Genomic DNA, 26,933 nt, shown 5'->3' with positions numbered 1-26,933 from the left:
CATGGCGATGACCCCTCCTTCCCCGCAGGCCCTGAGCAGGCCCTGTGGTTTCCTCCAGAGCCTCTTTCACTTTCTTCTTCTGCTTTTCCCCACTCTTCTCTCCTACTCCCACATCCTCAAGCTCCCTCTCCCATTCGCACGCACAGATCATCGGTGAAGAAAGCCAGGCACAAGGTAGGCAGGGCGCTGCCCCAGGGAAGAAGGTGGGGGGGTGTGGAGGGGGAGTCGCAGAGGGCGAGGGGCACAGGGGTAGAGGCCACAGGCAGTGCGCGGAGGATGGGGCGTTGCAGAGGTAAGGCACGCAGGGGCAAGGAGAGATACTGGGACAGAAGGTAACAGTGGGGTCATGGGGTGAAGGGTTAGAAGGGACAGAGGGAAGGACTTCCAAGGCGATAGTGGGGTCCTAGAATGGGAAAGGGTTGGTGTAAAACAGAAGCACTAACTCAGATGCAAGCTGTGCTTCTTCTCCTCTGGGCCCAGAGACCCTCACGAGAACCAAGTGCAGCCTCAATGAACCCCCTCCCCAGAGGGCAGAGGCGCACATACACACAACCGGGGGTGTGGGGCAGCTTAAAGACCTCTGGGCCCATTCACACCATCCCAGAGGTCCATAGGGTCCAATCTGAGAACCACACCTGGTGGCTGTGGGAGGCCCAGACACCCAGGAAAGCCCCTGTGGGCTTCCTTTTCCCCACCCTCCTTCCATCCTCACCCAGGCACATTTCATCCCCATTTCTCTGGTTTCCCTAGGAAAGCTGCAAAATCCAGGAGCTCACCTTCCTCGCCGGGTCACTGCCCCTACCACTTCCCAGAGGGAGCGACATGTCGTGAGTTTCCATCACTTTATTTTGCAAAAATAGAAAACTCAGCAATATGCGATACAGCGGGGTGGAGGGGAGATGTAAACAGAGGGGAGGAGACAGCACCCTGACCCCCCAGAGAAAAAGGGGAGCCAGTGGGGATCTTATTTGGCAGCTAAATACAAACTGGGGATTGGAGGAAGGAGGGAGGGGTCACAAGGGCCCTGGGCTCCCCCTCCCAAGACCCCTGGAGGAAGGGGTCAAGTCCAGGGTGTAAACAAAAGCTAATAAATAAATAGAGGTTTCCTCTGGGTCAGGGAAGGATCAGCTAAGCAGCGCCCACACCCCCCTCCCTGGGCCAAGCTGCTCTGGAGATCAAGGGGGGGAAGGCACTAGGGGGGAGAGGGGGTCCCCGGGCCCCTCTGTAGTGTAGGAGGGTCCCTGCCCCGGTGGCTGAGATGGGAGGCAGGGGAAGCCCAAGGCACATGACAGGGCTGGGGGAGGGGCTCGTAACGGAGGCCACAAGGTCAACTGTGGGCCCAAGCAAACCGTGCCCAGTGGACCTGCATCTGTCCCTTTCACCCTCTGGCCCCCAGAGAAATGCAGGGCCCAGCCTGCCCCAACCCGACCTGGTGCGACGACGGGGCACAGAGGGCAGCGTGCATCCGGCAGGTGCGTGAGGCACCAAGGCCTGGGACAAGAGGGTGGGCTCAGCCCTCCCCCTACGTCCCCTTTTTGGTCTCTAGTGTTCCTGTTGGCTCCCAGAGGCCTAAGCACCCGGCAAAGGAGGGGGCTGTAGAACCGGCAGGGTCGTCCTCCTGCCCCGGGGAGCCCAGGACCCTGGGGTCTGAGGGGCAGTGCTGAGATCTGGGAGTCCACACTGAGGCTCACCCCTCCGCCCTCTCTCCCGGCGGGAACAGGGCAGGCCCCCGAGACTGGAGAAGGAGCCAGTTGGAGCAGGAAGGGGATGAACACAGAGGCACCCCTGGAAACTTTGGCAAAAACAAGGAGCTCACTGGAAGGGGTGGAGAGGGCAGAGCAGGTCCTCCCCCGGGCACTGGCGGTGTCTGGGAGATGGTCAGTCTGCTGCCTAGAGCCCCAACCCCCACGGCAGGGGAAGTCAGGGGCCCTGGTCAGGCGGGGGGCTGCAGCCCCGTTTGCCCTGGCCCCGGGGAACCTCATCCTCGCTAGAGGCCTTGGGGTGGGGGCCAGGCTGCGAGGAGTCGTCCTCAAACATTTCGGGGTTCTCCAGCATCTCTCGGATTAGGGGAGGCATCGGGCCCGGAATCTCCATCTTCAGGGTAATGGCCCTTTCTGCTCCTGTGACAGAGCGACAAAGAGGTTCAGGGGAGCAGAAGCCCAGGCCCTCTTGAGGCCACCTCCCCAACCTCTTCCCCAGGGGGCTCCCGGCACAAGCCCGCCACCACTGTCCCAGGTCACCGTCTCCTGACTCCAGGGGTCCCGGAGGCCACCCTGCCTGCCTCCTCGGCCAGTCTGCTGCCCACCCATCCCATCCTTTAGGTGGTCTCCTCAAGGGTCACACCGGGCCCGCTGCCAGTGCACCCCCGCGCACCCCACTCCACCTTCCATGTCCACGGCCGGCCGGTGGTTCCCAGGCCTGTTCTTACTCATCTTTATAATCACAGCTGACATGTACCGAGCCCCTACCTGCCAAGCATCCTTCTGAACCATCACGGTCCGACAGAAATTTCTGTGATGATGGAACTATCTGCTTCGTAAAATACAATCCTCACTAGCCACTGAGCACCTGAAATGAGGCTACAGCAACCGACGGACTGCCTTTTTTTTTTTTTTTTTTTTTTTTTAAGATTTCACCCATTTATTTAAGAGAGAGAGAGAGCACGAGAGCATAAGCAGTGAAGAGGGAGAAGCAGGCTGCGCATCGAGCACGGAGCCCAACGCGGGGCGATCCCCAGACCCTGGGATCATGACCTGAGCGGAAGGCGGCGCTTCACTGCCTGAGCCACCCAGGCGCCCGGAGGAGTTGCATTTTTAATTCCGTGTGCGTGGTGTTAGCTCCCTCCGCCCTCACAGTAACTGAGGGGGTCAGTCTACGTATAGCCCCGCTTACAAACAGGAAAACAAGGTTCAGTAAGTGACGGAATTTGCCCGAAGTCTCCCCACGAGCATGCGGCAGGCCTAGGGTTCCAGCGTAGACCGCTTGATTCTCTGTTCTGGTCTCTGCTTACCCGCTGCCTGACCTGAGAGACCAGCAGGTCCCGAAGGAGAGAGGAGAGGTTCCCTCGTGACTAACCCTTGGTGCTGATGCCCCGGAGGTCCGTGATCTTCATGAGCATCCTTGGGAACATGTAGGGCTGGCTGGGCCGCCGCCGGCGGGCGTAGAGCCTCAGGGCTTCTAGCAGCGGCTCCTGCAGCTTGTCTACTTTTTCTGGTTCCTCCAGGTCCATGCGGTCTACAGGGACAAGCACAGCGCAGTGAGAGAGGAAGGGGTGGGAAGGAGACGGTGACAGGCGGCCGAGTCCCAGACCCTGCCCCAGGGCCCCCCGGGGCCCCTAATCTGTCCCATCAGCCCTCTCCCTGTCGTTCGGGAGCCTACCCAGGCCACCTCCCCTGCCCCGAGCCCTGCACCTTCTCCCCTCTGGCAAACCGCTCCTGCCCGGACCCCTCTTATCTGGTGCAGGTGCACCAGTTACATGGGGTCTCCTCTGCTCTCCCTCTGCTCTGGCCCCCCTGTCCGCGTCATGCTCAGGGGTGCGCCTGAGAGGCCTGTGGACAGGGCAGGGGCGAGGTCAGCCTGGTCAGAGGGCCGGGGTGGGGTGTGGGGGGAGGAGCCCGAGTAACCGCCAGGGGGCGCCCCTGCACCTCCGCAGATGAGGCAGATGGCGCTGAGCAGCCCTGTCTCCGTGTCATCCATCTCCAGCGGCAGGAGCTGCCCAGCGAAGGCAAAGACGAGGTCTGTGAGGGGCCCGAAGCCCGCGTTGTGCATCTGGGTCCGGTTCAGAGTGAGCCCGTCGGAGAAGGTCATGGTGTCCTGTTCTGGGGTGTACCTCGTGCAGATCCGCAGCATCTAGAGGTGGGCACGGGGAGGAGTGGGTGCTGCGTCTGGGCAGGAGCACCTACCGGGTGGGGAGGCCGGAAGGAGGGCAACCTGCAGGACACGCGGGGAGGGCGGCGGGGGTGGAGGATCCGAAGCTGGGGAGGGAAGAGAAGTCGGAAGGACGCAGGGCGTCCAGGAGCACAGGAGCAGGTCTTGGGGTGGGGGTAAGACCCAAAGAACCCACCTCAGGTTTAGAGGGGATCTGGGGAGGCCCAGACCAGACAGGGGTGGGGAAGACACTGAAATCTTTGTGCGGACAACTCCTTGGGCTCCCCCGGAGTCAGGCGTGGCGGGAGACAGGCCCCCACTCACCAGGATGTCCAGGCAGGCAGCCTTGAGCAGAGTGATCTGGTCCGCAATGCTGAGCCCCGTGAAGCCAGGCAGCCGCTTGGCAAACTCCACGATCTTGATGATGCACTTGGTGGCCAGCTCGCTGAACTTGTCCCAGAGCCCCAGGTCCAGCTGGACCCGGTGGTCTGCGCTGGAGTTCTAGGGAGGGCAGGTCGGAAGGCAAGCTGAGGCCTCCTTCTGCCCAGACCCCAGGCTCTGCCCTCTGCACTGCTGCCCTTCCTCGTCCTCGACACCGGACTGTGACCCCCCTACAACCCCGACCTCGTCCCCAAAGCCCTCACCGGACTCACCGTGGTGTATTTGCCCAGCTGGCAGAGTGAGGGGAAGGTCTCCTGATGGGCCTTGCTGACCTTGGTGATGAGCTCTTCTAACTGCGGGCTCAGCTCGTAGCTGTCAAGCGACCCCTCTTCCTTCACTTCCTTCTTCTTCTTATTCCTGTCATTCCGCACAGCTTGAAGGTGAAGGCGCAAGGAGAGGGTCAGGACCCTCAGAACCTCCCTCTGGTACCCCCCCTCACCCCAATTGTCACGTGTCCACTCCTTATCACTGCCTCAGTTTCCTTAGCTGGTACATTAGCTCCCATTCCCAGGCTGGCTCTCTCCAGCCCCACCCAGGGCCTGCAGCCCCTGCTCCCTCCCCAAGCCCTTTGGCTCCATCCTGCCCTTCCTGTCACCCTGCAGGAGCTGGGGAGGGGGGGGGCAGGATATGCAGGCGGCAGGATATCCACTTATAGCCTTGGCAGCACAATGGCGCAGGGGGGGGGGGCGCCCCAGAACCACCTCAGGCTCAGTCTTGGGAGCAGGGGAGGGACCAGCAAGCCCCCCCCCCAACCTCCCCATATGAAAGAGGGCCAAGTGAGCCAGCGACCCCCCTTCACTCATTCACAGGAAGGATTAAGCTCTGAGAGGGAGAACCCAAGGGGTGGGGCCTCCCGGGTGAATGGCACTGACCACACAGGCCTGGCCAGGGTGGAGGCAGCACCCCAGGGCAGGCCAGGTCTCAGAGGTCAGTGGGGAGAAGGCAGCCATGACCCGCAAGGACAGGAGGCTCCCGCTCAGGGCTCAGGCCCGGGGCCCACCTTCTTTGGACATGCCCACTTCGAAGCACTTCTGTAGCCGGCAGTACTGACAGCGATTCCGGGTCACCTTGTTGATGATGCAGTTTTTGTCACGGTGACACGTGTACACCATGTTCTTCTGGATGCTGCGGCGGAAGAAGCCCTGGAGTTGGGGGTGGGGGTGGGCAGTGAGGCAGGCTGCTGGGAGTACCAGCCTCTCACAGGCCTGCAGGGTTGCCCCCGCCCGAGCTAGTGTAGGAGCCACCTCCGTGGGCAGCAGCCCCTCCCACCCCACAGGAACAGCTGCTCACTCAGGAGTCTCTCCCCCCACAACCTGGACAGAGGCCCGATGCTCCCACCCTCACTACTCACACACCTTGCAGCCTTCACAGGAGCTGACCCCATAGTGGTAGCCAGAGGACTTGTCATTGCACACGAAGCACGGCTTGTAGACCCGAGGAGGTGGAGGCGGCGAGGGCGAGCTGGGCACCATCTCCTCTGAGCTAGTGCTCTGAGTCTCCACCGCTGGGGGGGAAGCAGTGACGTGAGGGTGGGGACCCCTCCGATCTCCAGGCATCCTCACAGCACACACCCCATCCCTACTTCTCCCTCTGGCTCAGAGGTGACAACACCATCCCCACCAGTGACTTCAAGTCCTCGTACAGCCCTAGAGTAAATACTTCCAGAAAGCCCCAAGCCACCACCATCAGTGCACCTCCTGCAGCCTGGCCATCTCCCTGCACCACAGTGCCAGCCTGAGCCCTCATGATCCTGCTCAGTTCCCCAAATTCCAGGCCAAGGCCACCCTGGATGGTAATGTCCCCGGCCTCAGATTCCCCAGCTATAAAGTGGGCAGCTGGAAGGGTCATGGGCTGTGGCTCTGCACTCTTTATCACTGCCTGTCCCGCCGGTCCACCCAGTAGTCTAGCCCCCACCATCCTCCTTATGAGGCAACAGATCTGGGCCAAGTACCGGCCACCTGTAGCTAGCGCCTGGCTAAGCGACCTGCTGGGGTACTCAGTGGGCCCCAGGGGACCTTGTTTTCTCCCAAGTAATGCGGGGTAGATAATCCCCCTGCTCTTCCCTCTCCAGCCACTCCCCAAATAGCTGCCAGGGTCCTTTTCCCCAGAAACCACTGAGGCAGTGGAGCACACGGGACACAGGAAAGCAGGTTAGAGGATATCCAACATCCTCATTTTACACCTGAAGGGACGGAGGCCAGGAGAGGGCAGTGGCCAGCCCGGTGCCACCCTGCCAGCTGATGGCGGAGCCCAGGCTCTCGGGTCCCCTGACCAGATCGAGGCGCCGGGCGGCGACTCGGAGAAGCTGGGGAAGGCGAGACGGAGGTATCTGCTTAGAGTCTCAGGTCCAGAGCTGCTGGGGGTGTAGCGCGGTTGGGGGTGTAGCAAAGCAGGAAAGTCAGGTGCCGGTGGGTAAACGGCCCGTGGGGGAGGGGAGCTGGCGCTGGACTCTGAGCCTCCAAACTTCGCCCCGAAACGTGCCCCCCAGACTCCCAATCGCGGCTCAGAGGGGTCCCGGGGCTGCTCAGGGGGCCCTTCCTGACTCGGGGTTTCGGGTCTGTAGCTGATCTTCAGAGGCTGGAAAGATCTAGGAATTACTCAACCTGTCGGACCTGGCGCCCAAACCTAGGGGGCCCACGTCAAGGCGAGAAAGCGCTAAGACCCTCCATGGGGAGCAGCCCACGCACCCACCTGGGAGCACCTGGTTCCTCCTAACCGGCCTCAGCCCACCTGGTCCGACGTCCGCCCCCTGCCGCCACAGGCCGGAGGCAGCCCCAGAGGCCGGGGTCGGGCCAGCTCCACCCCCCCCAGGAGGGGAGCCCTCTCGCCATTAGCATAAGAATCCTGCCGGAGTGAGATTCCCCGCGACGGGCGGGGCGGGGGGCGGGAGCGGGGCCAGGCCTGGGGAGCCCTCCTGGGGGCCGAGCAGGGCACGGGTGCTGCCCGCAGCCGGAGGGGGGTGCTCACCCGGCGCTACCGCCCGCCCTGCCCGCAGAGCGCTGCCTCATTTCCTCTCTTGCGAAAGGGCCTGGGTGCGGCCCGACGGCTGGGGCAAAGCCGGGCAATTACGGCCTGGGGGCCGCAGGGAGCAGGCCCCGGACGGCCCTTCCTGTCCCCGCGGTGCCGTCACCCCTTCTGGGCACCGCTCTGCCCCCTGAGCCCCCCAGGGCAGTCAATCTGGGGGTGAAGCGCACAAGAAGGCTAATCTGGTCAAGCCTGCTCAGATTCCCTTCTCAGCCCTGGGCCGAGACCCCACCGTCCCCACCGTCGGGAGGCTGCTCCCAGGCTAGGCAGGGGCCCCTGCTGGGGAGGAGGGGGGTGGGCTCTAGGTTTTTCTCCTTTTAAAGCCCAAATTGCTGAAATTGAGGAAATTCCTGGCCAGGCTGAGCGGAGCTTCAAACAAACTCTTTATAACCGGCTGTAAACGCTCCCAGCTGCGAGGCACAGGGCTGAGAAGCCCAGACTCACAATCTGACACACCTCTTCGGAGACGCTCTCACACATCAACAAGCACGCGAGGCCCAGGAGCAGACGCGCTACCGATGGGCTCCTTTACCCCAAGCGGCCCCTGGCACCGTGGAACACACAGGCGGGCAGAAAAGCACGCCCGCCCCAGCCACTCCGTGGACGTGGGCGCACAAGTCCTAAAGCTGCCACACAACATCCAGCTCGCGTTTGCAGGAGCGCAGCTCAGCGACCACACCAACACCCGGCCTGCGAGCGCAGCACCAGGACACCCGCAAACACCCACGAACACAGCGTGTGGCCCCCTCCACGAGGGAGCTCGTTCCCTCCCTGACTTAGACACGGGTCTAAGCTGCTTTCTCCCTCAAAGTGTGGGGAGCAGGCCTGAAGCCCACCAAGACCCTAGAGGCCAAAATGACTGGTCCAAATTGAAATGCAAAAACACACTGCCAGCCAAGTCCCAGGGACCGCCAGGCTCCTGAATAGAGGCCCCAGCCCCCATAAAGCCCCCTCCCGGGCAAGTCTCTCCCGCTCAGCACCCCTCCCGACATACCCCCAACTCCCCTTCCTATTGGGCACTGAAAGGAAAGTTAAGCATTCACCAGGATTTGATGCAAAGTAATAACAGTCCCATGCTTTCTCCACCCTATAAACGCCACACTTTTAATTCTTGCCGCACCCCACCCCAAAGTGCGGTCTCCGGGTTGCAACCTCCCTCCTCTAGTCTCCGGGCTGAGCTGTTAATCAATCTGAGCAGCTCTGCCCTGGAACCAGAAGACCAAAAAAAGAAAGAAAAGAAAGGAAAAGCAGAAAGCAAAGAACCGAGAAAGAAAAAAAAAAGATCAGAAGAGGGGAAAAAAAAAAAAAGGGAGAAAAAGCCAAAAAAAAAAAAAAAGGCCGCCGAGCACTGTCGTAAACAGCGCAGCCGGGAGCCAGCGAGCGGCGCGTTGGCGGCCCGGTGACCCCGCGCGCGCCCTCCCCCGGCGCCCGCCCCGCCCGCCCCGGGCTCCCGGCGCGCTCCCAGCCCCGGTGGATTCGGGGGTGTTCCCGGCGCCCCTCCCGGCTCCTCCCCGCACCCACCCCCGCCAGGCGCTCGGGCCCAGGCTTCAAAGCCGCCTCTCATCTGGACTTCATTTTTACTGCCTCTCAGTCCCCAGCTTTTTATTACCGCCCGGCACAGGGGTTCCAGGGCCCCAGGCCTGGCATCTCCCATTTCACAGGGAGGGGAGGATGGATATTCGGGGACCAGGGCTCCCACTCTCCCTGCCACCTCCTCCGCGCCACCCCCCTCCCCCGCCCCAGAAGCCGACTTTGCCTTCAACTTTTCGCTTTTCCGAGCGCAGCTGGAGGTCGTGGCCCTGGGGCGAGCCCCCCCCGCCCCCCCCCCGGCCCCGCACGCAGCGCCCTGCGCGGCTCCTCGGGGCGGGGGAGGGGCGCCAGGGCCCGGCCCTCCGCCCGCGGGGGGCACCCGGGATGCTCCTCGTGCGCGGCGCTCCCCGACCCCGCCGACCCCCAGGCCGCGCAGCGCACACGCCTCCCCGGCCTCGCGCCCCCCGCGCGGACCTGCCAACGCCGTCGGGGCCCACGGGCGAGACACCCCGACGCCCACACCCACACCGCCCACGTAAGGGCTGCACCCTTCAGGGGTTCACACGCTCTGCAAGTGTTTTTCACGCTCCCAACTTCCCACATGGAGCCTACAAACGCCACCCACGGCCTTGGGTGCCGTATCCCCCCGGGCGCGAGCTGCAGGAGCACCCCGCTCCCTCCCCATCCTCAGAAATCCTGGGGCGGCATCAACCGCAGCTCCGGGTAGGCACCCACCCCAAGAGCCACACGCGCTCCAAACACTACTGCACACACCCAAAGGAGTCGCTGAGGTCCCCACGTTTAAAGGGCCAGCACCTCTGCTGCACACCCGCCGCTCGCAGAGACAGGGGGAGTCTCCGCTCGCACCCCACTTCCAGCGTTTACACACGCAAAGAGCGAGCCGCGGCCTCCCCTGCAGCCCGCACCCCGCCCCGGAGCTCCGGTACCTACACTGCAGGCTGGCGGGTTGAGGCCAGCCCAAGGACTCCAGTCCCGCGAAGCAGGAGCTGCCCGCGGCTCTGCGCAGCAAGCCGGCCCCGGGCCCCGACGCCCCGTACAGCCGGCGCGGGCCCGGGGCGAACGCTTCCATGCAGTCGTACATCGCGACCCGGCTTGGAGGGGAGCTGGGTGCTAGGAACACCGCGGACCCGCAGCCGATTCCCCCTCCTCCCCCGGCGGCGCCCCGCTCCTGGAGGGGGGGAGGGGGAGGGCTAGCATAGGGCGCCAGGCTGCATGGGGGGTAAGGGGTGGGCGGGGAAGAGGGGGATCCCCAGCAGGGGAAAGGGACTGGGCGGGGCGCAAAGCCAGGGCTGCCGCCGCGGCCGCGGTCCGGCTCACTCTGGGCGCCTCGGCGGCGAACGCTGGGGAGACCTTTTGTAAAAGCGAAGCCCGGAGGGGTGGGGGGTGGGGCTTGGAGCGCGAAGGGGGCCGGGCACCGAGAGGAGCAGAGCTGGGAGTGGAGCGCACACTTACACACACTCGCGCCCGGCGCGCGCGCCGGCCGAGACACACACCCGTGCATGCATTGATCGAGGCAGGCACCACGTATTTGCAAATATGCAACAGTGCGCGTGCTTGCAGCTGCACGCGCGTGGAGCCACAGATGCACAAACGCTTGTGCAGGCACATCCAGCTCGCGGGAATGCTAGCAGGCGTTCCGTCTCCACAGCCCCGGGGCTTTGCACGCATTTGCACTTGGGCGCGTGCCCTGGTCGGGAATGGGGGGGAAGCAGTGGAGGAACCGAGCACACGCATTTCCTTTTGCGTTTTCTCCCCCCGCCCGCCCCGCCCCCCGCACTCCACTCTTTGCACACAAGTCGGTGCAGGCAGGGGTGTCAGGGGAGACGGCGGAGAGGGCAACATGGAGGTTCCCCGCGCGCCGCGCTCCGGAGCTCGGGGACCTGCACCGCCTCCGCCCCCTCATTCCCAGGCCTGGCTCCTCCCTCCCCTCCCTCCCTCCCTCCGCTCGGCTGCCCTCCGCGCGCGCTCCGGGGCCGCAGCGTACATTCCTGCGGCTCGGCGCGCGCCGCCGCCTCCTTCCTTCCCGTCCTCCCCGCCCCCGGTCGCGGGGCCGGGGCGCGCTCCCGCCGTGAACTCTCCGGGAACCCCCCTCGGGGCGGGGGGCCGGGCGCGCTCACCTCCCCCTGACCCGGCCCCGCCCCGCCCCGCCCAGGCCGTCGCCAGCGCCGCCGCCGCGTCCCCCGCCCCCTCCTGCGCCGCCGAGTCTCCCTCCCGGCCGCGTCCCGGGCCGCCTCCCCGCGGGTCCCCTTCCTCGAGCCCGCGGCGCTTCGGGAGCACGAAGCCCCCGGCCGCCCCCACGGTGCCCCCGCGGGCCTGCCCCGGCGAGCGCGCCCTCCCCAGCCCGTCCTCCGTGCCCGCTGCCCCCGGGCGCCGGGGCCCCTCTCGGCCGCAACTGCGGGTCGGCCGCCCGGGTCCCGGGGCCACTGCACCCCCCGCGGCCGCGGTGCCCTCCCCTCGGTGGCCCCTTCCGGGCACTGAGCGCCCTCGCCCGGCGGAGAAGGGGTGAGGGGGGCGGGGGCCGGGCCACGTCAAGAGCTCGCCCTCGCCGCCCGCCGAGTCGGGGACCCTGGCCCCGGGACAGCGCCCGCGGCCGCGACTCCCGGAAACCGCCCCCGCCCCGCGCCCCCGCCCCGCGCCCCCGCCCGGCCCGGCCCGGTCAGCGCGGCTCCCCCGGGGAGCGCCCGGGAGCGGGGAGGGGGAGAGGCGGGGAGCGGGAGCGGCGGGGAGGGGCAGCGGGAGCGGGAGCGGCGCCCGACCCCCCCCCCCCCCGCGGCTGCGCCAGGGCGGGGCGCGCTCTTCTAAGAATCTCCTGTACCGGGAGGGGGGCGCACGGGGGTGCCGCGGGCGGGGGGCGCCAGTTTGGAAGAATAAAGAGCAGGAAGGGGTGCCAGAGCGGGCAGGGAGGGGCAGGCGGGGAGGGGAGGGGAGGGAGGGGAGGGAGGGGCGGAGTGGGGGCAGGGCCGACCGGGGTGGGGGGGCGAAGTGCGGCCCAGGTGGGAAGGGCTGTTCCTTCTGACCCAGCGAGAGCTTCCCTGCCTCCTCGAATGCCCAGTTTCTGAGTCCAGCACCCCCACACACCAAAAAAGGGAGGGCGAGGATAGATTTCTGAATTAGAATCTGGGCAGCGTTAAAAAAAAAAAATTAACTATAAAATGGGAAGTACCCCCAAAACCAGGGGGAAAGAGCTCTGATTAGTCAACTCCAGGCTCTCAAGCCCCCCCCCCCACCACCACCACCCCCTTCCTCCTCCGAAATCTGAAAGGTCCCAATTAAGTCAGGCCTGCCTGGTTGGTAATTAGAACCAGAAGTGGCCAGGCCACAGAGAGGGGGGTTGGGAATGGGGCACAGGAGGGGGGGCTGGAGGGCTCCAGGAAGTCATGAGTCTTCAGTAGCCCCCCTTTCTCTTCACCAGATGCACCCCACTCCTCGTCACCCCATCTGTGTGTTTCCCAGGCACTGCAGGGAGAGGGGGCCTTAGAAGGGAGGAGGCAGGACAGTGCCAGGCCCGCCCTTCCCGACAACCCCAACCCCCCCATTCTAGCCGGTCTTAGTACAGCCTTGAGAAGGTAAGGGGATGGGGGAACCTAGTGCCCCCTCTTATCCCCAAAGTCCCCCCAGCCCTTATTGCAGCAATTAGACCCATTAGCCTTCTAGCATTTCATGGGAACCAGATGTTCTCCACCAGCCTGGTGGGAGTATGAGGGGGGGCTGCTGCCTGACTCACCCCCCCAATCTGTGATCCCCACCACCACGGTTCACCCCTCCCAGCCAGAGCCCCACAAAGGCAAGACCCCAGAGGCAAAGAGAAGCGCACCCCTCCCCCTCTAACAAGGCCCTTAGTGCCCAGAGTCCTGCAGGTCACCCCTCAGAGCCTCGACCACCCTGGCAAAGGATGAGTTTGGCCAACGAGGGGCTGTGGAGGGAGGAACAGCTAACCCCTCCGCCCCCCCACCCCCGCCCCCCTCCTGCCACCTTCTGGATGGGGTGGAGGATCACTGGCTCTGAATTCCTCATGCTAAATTCTCCTTTCCTTCCAAAACCTTCCTTCAGAAAGGTGAAGAGGGGGCTTGTCAAAGCAAGAAGCCCCACCCCAAGGGTAAGTCCTAACTCAGAGTCCCACCTGAAGGGCAGCGGGGAGGGGGCTCTGGAGGAAGGGGCTGCCAAAGAGAGAAGGGAGGTGTGAATGAGGGACGGGGCCCAAAGCAGGGGTGCAGGCATCGCTGGGCAGGATGGGGGCTGGGACTGGGTAGGGGGCCGGCAGAGGGGGGTGCAGCCTGGGCCCCAGCCGCGGCGGCTTGCCCGGCTCCCCCCGCCGGAGAGGTTTCCTGTTGCAATCAAAGCCCCGTTTGTGTAGGCCTGGAGCTGGAGCCCGAGCCCAGCGAGACCGGAGGGGAGGGGAAGGAGGCGGTCGGCTGGGGTTTTTTCCTGGAGGAGGCCTCGCTGCCGCCCGCTCGCCACCCTTACCCTGGCCTGCTCCTTCTGCCGCCTCCTCTCCCAGCGTCTGGGTTCCCTCTGTTGGCTGTGCCGACCGACCGACCGCCTGGGTAGTTCTCCGTCACCTCCTTTAGGTCTCGGAGTCTGTCTTTTTCAGTTTCTTTCAAGTAGAACTCTTTTTCTTCCTGTGCCAGCCTGCCCTCAGTTTCTCCATGTGACTTAGCCTGGTGCAGCCTGGGCTTCTTGCCCCAGGGACACTGTCACCACCAAGCTCAGAGGATGAACAGGGCTAGGTCCTCAGTACCACAGACAGCCTCCTTAAGACGGGGAAGAGGGCCAGGCTTCCCTTCCCTCCCATCCCACTCTGTTCCCTGCAGTCTTGACAAAGCAAACAGAGCACACCAGTGTTCCTAAACACAGAGACGCAGAGAGACACAGACTCGGGGCTTTCGCGGACACGTGTGAGCTCGTACACCCAGCGGCACACGTGCACACACACACACCCCCCTCTGCTTTCCCGTGCAAACAGGCCTGCGCTTGCCCCCACAGCACATGCCCCCCTCCCCGTCCCCCTCCCCTCCCACCACACGGTTCTGAGATGCCTGCCTTACCCACTCAGGCCCCTGGAGAACCCCAAGAGGTGAAGCAAGCTTTCCCTTCTCAACGTGGATGTCTCCAAGGTGCTAGGGACCCAGCAGTAGGATCCAGGAGGCAGCCTCAGGGAGAAGTTCCAGACTCCTTCATGGACCACCCTCCCTCCCATAGACTAAGGGAGGGGGGGTGAAGAGAGAGACACAGACTCAAGGTGAGTGCGGCTTTGGCATCAGACAGGCCTCCAAGCCCTCTCCATTGGGTGGCCCCAGGCACAGAGGGACAGCGGGGTCAGAGAAATGAGAGACGACACTCTCACCCCTCAGCGGCTCTCCCGCTGTGGGAGGTCTCCCAGCCTCTGGGATCCCCTCCTTTCCCCTCTTCCTCCCTCTCATTTACCACTGGGTGCTGCATGCCCCACTCCCATGCAGGCTGTCTGGACCCAAGCCTTCCCCTTCTCCCCACCCCACCAGCACCTCTTTGCCCAGGCCTGTCCCCGCTGCCAGCAGCCGCACCCTCCCCAGCTACCTGCCCCGTTCTGGCTCCTCCCTTGGATCTCTCCTTTCAGTCCCCCTCCTTCAGGGTGGCCTCCAGGGGATAGAGCCCAGGGTGACCCCTTCCCCTGCCTTGACCTTACTACTTCCATCCCTGACCTTGATCCAGTGTGTCCAGGGCAGAGGAGAACTTCCCTGGGGACTTGGCTGCTGGCTGTCAGCATTCCCCCACCACCATCCTTTTCCTCCTCTCCCTCCTTGCTCCCAAACCTGGGAAAACCAAGTCCCAAGGGACCAAGTTGAATGGTTCTCTGCAAGCAGTACTTCCACGGGGGAGGGTGGTTTCTTCCTACCTCCTCAGGCTCAGGGACAGATTCATGGGGTGTAAATGAGGTAGGGGAAGCCCGGCTGGGCTGAGGTTTCCAGAAAGGGGGGCTTTGTGCTCTCTTGTTCACCTGCGTGCCACCCAGATATCCCCTGTTGGTCTACAGACACGCCACGGGCCGGTCTCACCGAGCACCAGACACACCGTCAGCAGCCCTATTAAATGTCGCCTCCTCACACTGACTCTTTGTTGCGCGCACTGGAATTCCGTGCGTGCGGGGAGAGTCTCGAGGACATGCTGGACGTACGCAACTGCACATGGTCTGCACACACGGGCGCGCACACACACCTTCTCCAGACGAGCACACTCTTTCCAGCAGAACGGCCAGCCCCATCTGGTCACCCCCTCACACACCCACACAGCCCCCTGAGTGCCCCCCCCAAAGGCACGGCCCCCTTTCTCCCACCTCTTTCTCCCTGAGCTCCTGGAGCTCTAAAGGATGTCTGTCTTTTTATCTCCCTGTCTCTACGCCTCTGGTTTTCTGCCCTTCTCTGTGCCTCTCCTTTTATCACCTCCCCTTCTTTCCAGGTGAGGACTCTCTACACCTGCTCACATGCTGCCCCTTTGCCCCGCAGGACCCAGCGGCCTGGCCCTCTAGGTCATGGGCACCCAGGCCTGGAATGGCTGGGTCAGGAAGACCAACTACGAAGTAGGAGGAAAGGGGATCCAGAGGGAAGAGGAGAGGCCTAAGGCTTGTCTGCTGTCAGCACTCAAAGGCTTAACCCGGAGAGGGCAGGCCTGAGGAACAAGTAGGGATCTGCACAGCACGTGGGCACCATGCCAGACCCAGAGGGAGGGGAGGAGTCGAAAACCCACATTGCTGGAGGAGAGGATGCTTCTGGAACACCCCCTGCACCTCCCCCAGACTACTTCTGGTGCAAGAGCTACTACCTTCTCTGCAGCCGCGTCCACCCTCCCCGGCACCAGCAGGAGGGTTCCCTGACCCCACACGTCTTTGGGCACCTGGCACTATTTCATTTGCTTCTTGTGCTGCCTGTCTCTAACTCAGAACAATTTCACCTCTGGATGTCAGGCGGCTGACTGACCTCCCAGACTCCTCCACTGCCCCGGCTGCTTCCCCAGACCCACGGCGGCACGCAGCCTCAGACTTCACCAGGCCCACCCTTGGCTGCCCATACAAAGCCTTCCCCCTGCCGTTGACTCAGGAGGCCACTGTGGCCACGGCACTGTAGGCACGTTGGGCAGGAGAACTCTCATTTGCAAACCAGTCCAAACCGCCTCCTGCAACTCCTGTCACCTACTCCGTTAGATCAGACCCCCGACCCCGCCAGCCGTGCTAACCGGGTACCACCAACTTTTCTATAGCATCCACCCTCTACAATGGCCTACTGTTTCCACCTGCCCTCATCCCCCAAGGACCCGGAGACTCACACAGAGAGGCCATCTCCTTGGGGAGGTCAGGCTGGCCCAGGCCCCGGAAGCTGGGACTCAGCATCTCGAAAGGTGGAGACCCCCTGAGAGCCCCTGGGAAGGCAAAGGGGAAGCCAGCCCCTGGGTAGCCAGATCCAGGCCCCAGGGCACCAGCCGCAAAGAGTCGCTCCTTATTGGTGGCCATGGCAGCTGCGGTGAGGGAGGCCGAATCCCCGGGGGTCTGCAGCGGGCGGGGGAGGTCTTCAGCCGCAGCCCCCGCCCATGCCCACTGCCCCAGCCTGGGAGGCTCCGTGCCCGCCCTTCCTGGCCTGCCCACTGGGCCTCCAAGAGTCCTAGGGAGAAAGAGACGAAAGGGAGGGATAAGAGAGCGGTCACCCTAAGGCCCCGAGCCCCGGCCCTCTCCCCCCTTGGAGCCTTTTCCCTCCAGGCTTCTAAGATCTGTGCTGCCCTGGCCCAGGGGCCTCCACCACATGGCAGGAAGGGGAAGGAGCTTAGGCAGGTTGAGAAAAACTCTCCAGGGAAGGGGAAACTAGTTCAGGTCTTAGGACTCCGGGGGGGGGGGGGGGGGAAGAGGACCCCTAAGCTGAGAAGGGACCGTTGAACACAACAGTGCTAGACACTCGGCTTAACCTTCACGTCAATCCTGTGAAATGTGAAGTAGGAATTATGATTCCCATTTCACAGAGGAGGAAACTGAAGTTGAGTGACTGGCTCAAGGTCACGAGGCCCTAAGTGGTGAAGCCAGGATTCAAACTCTCAGCAAGCCTGGCTGGTTCAATCGGTAGAGCATGAAACTCTTGATCTCGGGGTTGGGAGTTCAAACCCCATGTTGGGCGTAGAGCTTACTTAATTAAAAAAAAGAAAGAAAGAAAGAAAGAGAAGGCTATTTAAACTCCCTACCGGGATCCCTGGGTGGCTCAGCGGTTTTGCGCCTGCCTTTGGCCCAGGGCATGATCCTGGAGTCCCGGGATCGAGTCCCGCGTCAGGCTCCCGGCATGGAGCCTGTTTTTCCCTCTGCCTGTGTCTCTGCCTCTCTCTCTCTCTCTCTCTCTCTCTCTCTCTCTCTCTCTCTCGTCTATCGTAAATAAAGAAAAATAAATCTTTAAAAAAAAAACAACTTTGAAAAAATAAAAATAAATAAAAATAAACTCCCTACCACTCTGGGGAAAGCTAACATATCTCTGAAGTAACTTTGAGGCCCTGCGTGTCTCTGGAGAGGAGTTGTGGTCCAGTGATGAGGATCATGGACTCAGGCCGGGCTACCTGAATCGACCCCCACCACTCCCTAGCTGGACGTTGGGCGTGTTACTTAATCTCCCTTTGAGTTGAGTTTCCTCATTAGTCAGTTGGGAATAATAGGGCCTGCTGCATAAGGTGGTTGTGAGGATTTAATGATTTCACATATGTAAGGTGTTTAAAATAATATAGGGCACATATTAAATGCTACGTGTGTCTCGTGTTATTTCTCTCTGTACCTTCTCTTCCTCCATAGCTCTCTTGTAATCCCCGTTTCCTTCTGGCTCCGTCTTCCTCGATAGCCCCTCTTCCAGTTTCCCCTCCCAGTTCTATCTCTGTCTCCAGGTGTCCCTCACATCCTAACCTGCCTTGCATACTCTCCTTCAAACCCACAGGTATGAATGGAGGCCCCGCTGTGTGCCAGGTGTGATGCCAGGGAGCAGCTCCTCTCCTGGTCCTCACCTTACTTAACTTCCCCATCTCCTTTTCTCCGTCTTCTCTGAACCCTCTGCTTCCAGGAAGCCCTCCCAGACAGTCTCCCCTCCCTCAAGGGTAGCCTGCCCCAGGAGATTTTTAACCCGAGGCCAGAGAAGGGAGAGATGAAGGAGGGAGAGAGGAAAGGGGAAAGCACCAAGGCTGAGCAGGTGCTTTCTCTCCCGATGCTCCTCGGACAAGGGAAAGTTTGACTTTCCCAGGAGGCCCAGAACCACCCACTCTAGGGGAGTTGGAAGGAGTCACCCCAGCCTAGACACCTCCTCTAGCAGCCAGAACCATCATGGATTGAGGGACAGAGGGACAGAGGACTGGGAGTGAAACAGATATAGACCGTGGGGTGGGCAGGCCCAGCGGTAGGGCAGGCATTTCTGCATCTCTTTCCATCCTCTTTGCTTCCAGGATCCGTATCTCTCCATCTTTGTACCTCAGCTCGCCTGTCTGCCTGCCTTCCTCCCTTCCTTCCTTTTTTTCTTTCCTATCTCTCATCTACCTTGGCCTTCAAACTCCTGAAGGTAGGCTGTCGTGGAGGTTACAGAAACTCAGACCCCAACATCACCGCCCTTCACTCAGGCCTGATGGGTGAAGCAACCCCTGCTCCTCACGAGGCATCACGCATACCCCTGGTACCCTCAAACTCCTCAGCCCCGTGTCTCCCCAGGCTTAAAAGGCTGAGTCCCACGCCCCCAGGGTCCTTCTCCTTTTCCTTCCCCTGGTCCCTCAAGTCCTCATCCCTAGTTAAGCCCAGGTGGAGCCAGGAGTCCCGGCCCCAGAGGCCCCTGGGCCATAGCTCAACAGGCTGGGCCACATTCCAGGTAGATTAACCCCTCCAATGCCAAGGATGAGAAGCTACTGGAGCCCCCCCATCTTCTTCAGACTGCCTTCGACTAGGCCCCCGGGCTCTGGTTCCGGCACCCAGCGTCTTTGCTTCTCACTTCCAGGTGGGAAGCAGAGACCTGAGTGTGGGGCAAGAGGACCTCGGGGTCCCAGAGAGGGATGCTCAGTCTCCTTCCTGGTCCTTACTGAGGAGTGAAGCTGCAACGAGTGAAGGCCAGCCCAGCTCTCCCTGGGCTTGCTTCTCTTTTGCCTCAGAGAAGGGACCTGAGTATTGATGGAGAGGGGAAGGAGACAGAGTCCTCCGTTTCTGAGCCCGGGCTCCCCTGCCCTGGCTGGGAGGGGAAGGAAAGGTCTTAGGTCCAGGGCGGAGGAAGGGACCAAGGGATGGAAGACAGTGGTACAGAGTAAAAGGGAATCCTACGTTAGGGCCCCAGACGCCTTGGCTCTTTGGGGAACCTGTGGAAGGAAGAGATGCCACCTCGGATGGAGGTGGGGCTGACTAGGGAAAAGGGGCCCTTACAAAGCTGCTTCTCTTAGGGCTGAGGTGGAGCTGAGGGAGGGCATGGATGAAGGGGGCTGCCGGATGGGGGGGGGGGCGCGTCTCCCGGCTGCCCTGCCCGTTCTAGAGCCCGGAACAAAGCTGCTCTTGTCGGCTGCTCTCCACCCGCTGCCCCCCTCCCCTCTGTATAAACACGACCACCTTTTTCCATGACCCCATCCCCAGCCTGGGCGGAGAACCCAGGCATCCTCTGCTCTAGCCTGGGCCCCCAGCCTGCTCCCCAGGAGGCAGCGGTGGCCTGGGTTTCCCTGGCCTTGTGCCACCCTTGGGGGAGTCCAGACCCTTGAGTCTCCACCTCTCATCCCCAGGTGCCCTCCCTCCACCCCACTGGCCCCAGGGAGGGGCAGTGCCCAGGAGGCAGGCAGGCAGGCAATGCCAGTGGAATGTGTGTGGGCAATGGAGGGCACGGGCAGGGTGGGGCCGAGGGGGGAACTGGAGGTGCCAGTTAGGTGGCTTTCTGAGCCAGGGGTGGGGGTGTGCCGGGGCGGGGGTGTGTGCCCTGTACTCCTACCAGGCTTTAAGCTGCAGCATGCATGTGCCTGTGTGTGTGTATGTGCATGTGTGTGTGTGTGTGTGTGTGTGTGTCTATTTGGGATACCCAAGCTCCAGGCACCCTGCACACACTGCCCCCTGCCCCCCAGCCCGTTCCTTTCTCTCCTTGCCTCAAGGATACGGGACACTTCCTGTGGTCCTCAACTCCAACTCAGCATCTGAGGAGTGACAGCAAGGGCAGGAGCCTCAGACCTGAGGGACTGCACCCCCCTGGACTCACGGTCATCTCAGCTTCTCGCCCTAGAGACCCCTCCTCCTCCTGGGGCTGCCCTGTCCCCCCCAACCAGGCGTCGGTTCTCTTACCCTCCGGCCACCTGCAGAGATGCCCTCCTACATTCTGGGTCAGGCCGAGGGACCTGGGCTGTCACTGGTGAAGACAGAGAGGCCGGTCAGGGGGGCGCCCAGGTCGCCGCCGCCCTCCTGCTCTTCCCCCCTTTGCTTTGGGCTCCCCGGGAGGGCGAGGACTCCCAGGACCCCCCTCCCGGCCGGAGGGGGCCAAGTGGGCGGGATGCAGAGCCGCGCCTTGGGGGCCCCCAGCCCCCCCCAGTCCACCGGCCTCCGAGCCGCGGCGCCCCGGGCCTGGCGGGCTCCGGCCCTTCCGACGGCCCGGCCGGGAGGAGGCGCTGGGGCCGCTCGGGCTCCGGGACCCCGCGGACGGCGAGGGCGGCCCTTCCACGCCCGGCAGCTCCCGCGTGGGCCCGACCCCGCCGCCCGCCGCCCGCCGCCCCGGCCTGCTCCCCGCCCGGCTCACCTGCGCGGGAGGCGGGGGCGAGCCCGGGCCCGGTCGCGTCGGGCGCCCCGGGATGCGGCGGGGGCCGGGGCCGGGGCCGCGGCGGCGGGGGCCGGGGGGGCGCGGGCTCTAGGCTGGGACAGTCCCGGGGCCTCTCGGAGCCCGCCCGCCCACGTGACCGCCCCAAAATATCCGACACATTTTCTCCCAAACCGCACACTGACTCTGCAGGCGGGGACACGGAAAATATTTTCTTTCTTTTTCTCCCTCCCCACCCCCCCTCCCTCCTCCCCCTCCCGCCCTCGCTCCTCCCTCCCCTGCCGCCTGCCCCTGCCCGGCTCCCTCCTCGGTGCCCCGGGGCCGGGGGCGGGGCGGGGCGGCCCGGGACGCCTGGGTCCCTGCCCTCCCGGCTCGCCCCCCCCCCCCCGGAGGCCGGGCCAGGCTGGCCCAAGCGCTCGGCGTGGCCCGGGATGCCACCCTGCCCTGGCACCTCTCCCCTTCCTGCCATCGAGGGGACCGGCCGGGTTGTCCGCGGCTGCGTGGTTGAGCGAGGCCGGGCTCTGCTGCCTGCCGAGGGGAGGCCAAGGCGCAGCAGTGATGCCCCAGGGCATGACCCCGGTGCCACCGTCTTTACCCTTCGCTTGGCCTCCCCGCAGGCCCTGGGGGGCTCCACTTCCGCCGGCCTGTCCCAGGTGGTCCTCGGTGCCAGGAGCAAACTGCTTTAACTAGTGGGATGGGGGGGTGCGGGTGCTGAGGCTCCGGGCCGGGACCTCCTCCTCTCACCCGCTGAGGGGGCCGGGGTCCCTGGCTGCCAGTGTCGTCTCCACCTTGGGGCTTGGATCTGGAGAGGGAGAGGCTGGTGAGGAGGGCAGGAGGAACTGTGGCTGCGGGTGGGAGGAGCCTTGGGCTGGGTGTGAGGGAGAAAGCCCGAGCTGAGGGTGTGTGTCGGCCTCAACCAGCGCCTGCTTGCCTGGTAGATGCGCCACGAGTGTTGTTGACCCGGGGTGTGCGTGAGCGAGCTTGCCCGGGGTCAGCGTCAGTGTGGGACACGGGGACGCCGACCACCAAGACTCTCAGCCCGCCCCTGGGAACCCAGGGGTTTGTCTCCGTTCTACCGCACACAGAGTGAGGGGAAAGGAGGGGTCTGAAGTCCACGCTCTGTGCGTGGACCCCAAACACTCCCACGGGGATCGAAGGTGGGGGTGAGAAAGGAGAGAAGGAGAGCAGTAAAGGGGGCCCAGCTGGGCCGGAGAGACGCACCCCAAGGACCTTTCCCCAGTAACACTCCCAGGGTGGCCAGCACTGGGGACGTGGGCTCCTGATCACGTCATCACATTTTCCGTACCGAAATTACTCTGCTCTGTCCTCACCACCACCCTGGGGGCCAGGTGTCCGCCCCCCTAGGAAAGGCCGCCTTTGGTAGCCAGAGTCAGGTGATGGAGAGGGGGAAAGAAGGGGCGTGCTGCGGCCATCTCAGGAGAACAGGAGACGTCAATGGGGGTGCAGACAAGGCCCTCCTTTTCACTCCAGGGGTGGAAAGAGCTGGGAATAGGTACTCCAGGGTCCCGTCCCCAGGTGGCCTGGCTGCTGTTGACTTTGCTTGGTTACCCTGGGAGCAGCACTCAGCAGCGTGGGAGGGGCAAGTGTCGGGGAGTTGGACCCAGGCATCCAGGCTGGGGTGGGATGGCGCCCGCCTGTGTGGCAGGGATCTTGCCAGGAGGCTGCAAAGTTAACCCCTCCTGCCCTGGTGGCTGGCGGGAGGAGGGCCAGCCCAACTGCGGTCTGCGAATGTGGCCCTAATTCCCCCTCCCCGTCCCAGCACATCTGTACTTGGTTTACAGTGAATGAGTCTCCTGTCCTCATGACCGGGCGAGGGCACCACTCCCTCCCTGGCCCTGGGCCGGGCATCCTGACACACACCCAGGCACCACCCCCGACACTCTTCCCGCTGGGTATCTCCTCTCCCTGCACTTTCCCCCTCTCCTTCTTAAAGGGGCTCAGGGGCTGGTCGAGGTCAAGAGCTAGAGCTCTAGGACTGTGCAGCTGGGGCAGCAGATGGAGACAGGGAAGCTAAAGGGGGGGGGGTGCTGAACACTTGTGGGGGGCTGGAAAGGGTCAGCAGCTCCAAAATTCCATCTGTGTCTGCCCTTCTCTTTGTTTTGGTTTGTCTGTCTGTCTGCCTCTGTCTTTGTCTCTGGTGGGTGTTTGTCCATCCATCCGTCTTTGGTAACTGGCTCCTCCCTTCTGGTGGCCTGCTCCGTCCCCAGCCAAGGACGCCGGCCAGGGGGCGATGCCCAGGAAGACCCGCCCTGAGCCGGTCCCTCCCCTCGGGATCGCCGCGCCTCCGCCCCCGCCCTCCCCGGGACCCAGTGACTGGGGTCTGTTCCGAAGTCAAAACAAAAAGCCAGCAGACTGGGGATCTGGGAAGTGGGGCATTGTGAGGGGGTCAAACTTCCTCCTCTGTCCCTCTTGCGAGGCAAAGGCAACCGGTGTTCTGCCCAGGGATTCCGGGGTGAGACTTGGGAAGGGGGCCTCCTACGCTGGAGGCCGTGGAGAGAACTCCCCTCATTTCTTCTTCCCTTCTGTCATCCCTATTTCTAGCCTGTGCTCTGTTTGTGGTTGTTCCACTGGGTCACCCTGGCAACTTGGAGAAATGATGTCTTGGGGGCCGCAGGACCAGGCTTCCTTTGCTTCCCTCATCACAAAGACCAGAAGGGGACACTATGAGGACAGGACACCTGACCCACCTGTCCTGACTGTGCTTCTTTGCCTCACGACCCCCAAGTAGCACTCTCCCCTCTCCCCACCAGCCAGAGGACTGTTGAATGGGTAAGCATCCCATATGCCTACTCTGGTGCTGGGGGGGCCATCCTGTGCCAGGCTCAGAGGTGGCTGGCAGATGTCTGTGGGCGGTGGGGGAGCTACGCTACAGCCCCCAGGGACATCATTAAGGCATGGAAGTGCCATCGGAGCTTGGAGGCCAGGGCACCCAGGGAGGGTGTGATGAAAACATGTTTTGTACAACACGTGTCTTCTCTTTTCCCTTCCTGCCCTCCCTTCCCACCTCCTCCCGCTCCACCAGCCTGAGGCTGGGGCCGGCGTTGCCCCAGGTGCTTGCCCAATGTCCTCCCTTTGGCCAGGCCTCTTCTCCCGCTGGCCAGTTTTTGGCTTTCTTGGTGAATGAATCTGTGGGTGGAAGGCCCTTACCATCCTCAGTGCCACCCAGATCCCCACACAGAATAAGGCTTTGAGTCTGAAACACAGGATCTGGGGACTGGCCTAACAACTCTAGCGATTTCTTCCTTGAGCATGCGCCCTTCATTAATTCAACAACTTTTTTTTTTTTCTCTTGAGTATCCACCGCATGCCAAGTACTGTACTAGACCTTGGGAGTACCCAGGTATGGTTCTGGCTGCCGTGGGCTCATATTCTGGTGGAGGAGTCAGATGTCAACCAAAAAATCCACAAAACTGCAGGTGATAAACCAGCGTGCAGAGGCATAAGGTACGATGGGAGTGAATAATAGACAGATTTCTCCCCCAGCCAAGGAGATCAGGAGGGGCTTCTGGGCAAAACTGAGGAAGAGAGTGGAGAGAAAGGAAAGCAGCAAAAGAACATATGCAAAGGCCCTGGGACAGGGTCCCTGCTCCCAGTCACCCTGCCCCCTCCCCGGGAAAGAAGAGGGCCCCTCCATTCCTGTTCCTCACCCAGATTTGGAGATGCTTCAAGGGACAGATGATAAGCACCTCCTAATGGCCAAAGGGGGGGGTGCGGGACACCTGGTGACCCCACCCTGGAGTGATTCCACCCACTCCTTCATTTCCTCCTCCGGAAAGGGAAATAGAGGCACAGATAGGGAAGAGGAAACCACAGGCTTAGGCCTCAGATTATACACAGAAAACAAGGCCCCACGCCATTGGCAAATCCCCCAGAGTGAGGGATTCCTGTGCTTGCCTAGCCGCAGCCTCACCAGGCAGAAAAGCCTCCTCCTCCAAGCTGCTCTGCCTTGCACCCTTGCCCCTCGGGGTCTGGCCTTGACCGGCCCCCTCCCTGGAACCCCGAGCATGTTCAGTTGCCTGGAGTACGGTGAGGCGAGGCGTGAGGTGAGAGCTGCAGGGGTCTGCCCGTCGTGGGTGGCTGTGGGTGTAGCAGTGTTTTGTACAGAGCCTCAATCCAGGGGTTCCAGGGTTAGCTGTCCTCCATCCACGGGGCGGGGGGGGGGGGGCTTCCAGTGCCTCTTGCCCAGACACCGAGGTGCCAAGATTCTTCCTTTCTAGGGAAAAGGAATGAAGGCCCTTTGGAGGAGGGAACAGGCTTCTTTGTGGCTGCGCCGTCCCTGGAGCTGGCAAAGAGGTCATGGGACCAATGGGGTTAAATTCCAGCCCTGCTCTGACCCACTTTCCTCCCCGGGCCCACATACCCTGGAGCCAGGGTGTTGGGTGGGGCCAGCCTGGCACCCCCGCACCCACACCTGGGACTTCCCCTGGATGGAAACTCCCAGAACCCTGGTGTCCTATCTCCTCTGCCAACTCCCATCGACTGCCTGGGATCAGTTTAGCTTCAGCTGGCTCTCCCCAGTCTGCCAACTCTTCCAGACAACAGCTCCACCTTGGCCCCAGGGGCCGCCCCCAAAGGTGTTGCCCCTCTCTCTGGGGCCATCTTTGATGTCTGGCTGGTGCCCCCTTCTAGCAGATTCCTTTGAAGAAAAGATGCGGAGCTAGGGCCAGGGGGTCTAGAAGCTGTCTGTTGTTGAGCACCTACTGTGTTCCAAGCACTGTGCTCAACATGTACCTTAATCCACACAGCAGGCTGGGAAGGGAGCAGTTATTTCACCAAAGAGGGAGCCAAGAACCAGAGAGGTTAAGCAGCTTGCCCAAATCACACAGCTAGGAAGTGGCAAAGCTAAGCTGGGAACCCAGGTCTTGGCGCTCTTCACCGCAGCAGGCCTCCTCTTCTGCAGCAGCCCCTCTCTCCATGGGACGAGAGACGGGAACGTCAACGCAGTGCAATTCAAACATTTATTATCCGCCTCATGCCAGGCACTGATAGGTATCAGAAATAAAGGGAAGGTTGCTGCCTCTCCTTGAGATCTGGTGGGAAAGATAGGTGTGGACCAGGAAGTATCTGACTTCAGTGTCATGATCTGAACAAGGTGGCATGGACCAGAGAAAATAAAATGGTACTTTATCTTCTTTCTGTACACAATATATAAATACATTATGAATAGGGTACAGATAAATTGAGATAAATCAAGTGCCTACTTAACTGCCATCCAAGTCAAGAAATAGTGTTTCCTGCACTCCAGAAGCTCCCATGTGTTCTTTCCATAATGCCTTCCCTCCCCTAAGAAGTAACCACCATCCTGACTTTTGTGATAATTATTTTTCTCTATTTTTAAAATTTTTAAATTTTTATTTGTTTTTTAAAGATTTTTAGGGACACCCAGGTGGCTCAGTGGTTGAGCATCTGCCTTCAGCTCAGGGTGTGATCCCGGGGTCCCAGGATCGAGTCCAGCATCGGGCTCCTGGCATGGAGCCTGCTTCTCCTTCTGCCCGTGTCTCTGCCTCTCTCTCTCTCTCTGTGTCTCTCATGAATGAATAAATAAAATTTTTAATAAAATAAAAAAAGCATATATCACAATTTATGTTTTCATCCTCCTGTTGGTAGATGTTTGAGTTGTTTTCAGTATGCCTGTCATAAACAATGCTAAGAACATTCTCGTACACATTTCCCAGGACATATGTGCAAGAGATCTTCCAGGCTGTAAAACTGAGAGTCAGGGGAGGGGGGGCGGGCCTGGCTGGCTCAGTCCCGAAAGCATGCAACTCTTGATCTTGCGGATCATGAGTTCAAGCCCCACATTGGGCATAAAGCTTACTTCAAAGACAAAACCTAAGAGTCAAAGTGTTCCTAAGGGCCATCTCAATTTATCAGATAATGCCCGACTGTTTCCCAAAGTGGTTACACCAATTACAAGGGAAGCAGAACCTTCTAACCAGGGGCAGGCGGGAGACCAAGAAGATCAATAGACTTTCTTGCTTAAGACCCTCCCCTATTTTCCCTTTTATTGGAGTAAGATCCAAACCCCAGCCGGGGCCTGGCGTGAGGGGCCCCTGCCTTGCTTTCCACCTGTGCCTTAGGACTCTCCCCCTTGCCCCCCCCTCCCCCAGGGTCCAGGGTTGCCCCTTCTGCTCCCTCGCTCAACCTTCCGCTGAATGCCCTCCCACTAGGTCTATCCAGGGCTCTCTCCCTCATTTCCTTCAGGTCTTTGCTAACATTTCCCCTCTCCGTGGTGACACCTTCCCTGACCACCAAATATTAGATTGCAACCTGCCACATTCCTTATCC

The 26,933-nt window shown here is 62.0% G+C and overlaps 1 protein-coding gene and 2 long non-coding RNA genes across 15 annotated transcripts; 2 read left to right on the top strand and 1 right to left on the bottom strand.

Moving 5' to 3' along the window:
• Positions 1-4: 4 nt before the first annotated feature.
• Positions 5-2,912, top strand: LOC144296749 (uncharacterized). Its single transcript, XR_013363717.1, has 4 exons — positions 5-174; positions 751-827; positions 1,397-1,472; positions 2,630-2,912. It is a non-coding gene; the product is annotated as an uncharacterized LOC144296749 (long non-coding RNA).
• Positions 829-21,446, bottom strand: RARG (retinoic acid receptor gamma). 10 transcript variants are annotated; one of them, XM_077869900.1, is made up of 12 exons: positions 21,220-21,446; positions 20,607-20,810; positions 20,159-20,222; positions 19,966-20,013; positions 16,180-16,511; positions 5,664-5,812; positions 5,309-5,450; positions 4,521-4,681; positions 4,192-4,368; positions 3,645-3,849; positions 3,076-3,234; positions 829-2,120 (listed from the first exon to the last, which is right to left on the bottom strand). In XM_077869900.1, the coding sequence occupies exons 5-12, from the start codon at positions 16,361-16,363 to the stop codon at positions 1,921-1,923; spliced, it is 1,377 nt and encodes a 458-aa protein (XP_077726026.1). In that variant the 5' UTR covers positions 16,364-16,511; positions 19,966-20,013; positions 20,159-20,222; positions 20,607-20,810; positions 21,220-21,446; the 3' UTR covers positions 829-1,920. The 10 variants fall into 10 exon arrangements, with proteins under 10 accessions (XP_077726026.1, XP_077726024.1, XP_077726028.1 ...); XM_077869898.1 differs by lacking the exon at positions 19,966-20,013; XM_077869902.1 differs by lacking the exon at positions 20,607-20,810.
• Positions 12,838-26,203, top strand: LOC144296750 (uncharacterized). 4 transcript variants are annotated; one of them, XR_013363720.1, is made up of 5 exons: positions 12,838-12,979; positions 13,937-14,122; positions 23,187-23,414; positions 23,940-24,089; positions 26,014-26,203. It is a non-coding gene; the product is annotated as an uncharacterized LOC144296750 (long non-coding RNA). The 4 variants fall into 4 exon arrangements; XR_013363718.1 differs by having other exon boundaries at positions 24,863-26,203; XR_013363719.1 differs by lacking the exons at positions 23,187-23,414; positions 23,940-24,089; positions 26,014-26,203 and adding an exon at positions 15,363-16,713.
• Positions 26,204-26,933: the final 730 nt, after the last annotated feature.

Source organism: Canis aureus, chromosome 25, assembly GCF_053574225.1.
Source record: "Canis aureus isolate CA01 chromosome 25, VMU_Caureus_v.1.0, whole genome shotgun sequence".
NCBI lineage: Eukaryota > Metazoa > Chordata > Mammalia > Carnivora > Canidae > Canis > Canis aureus.
This window is presented reverse-complemented; position numbering and strand designations above follow the sequence as displayed.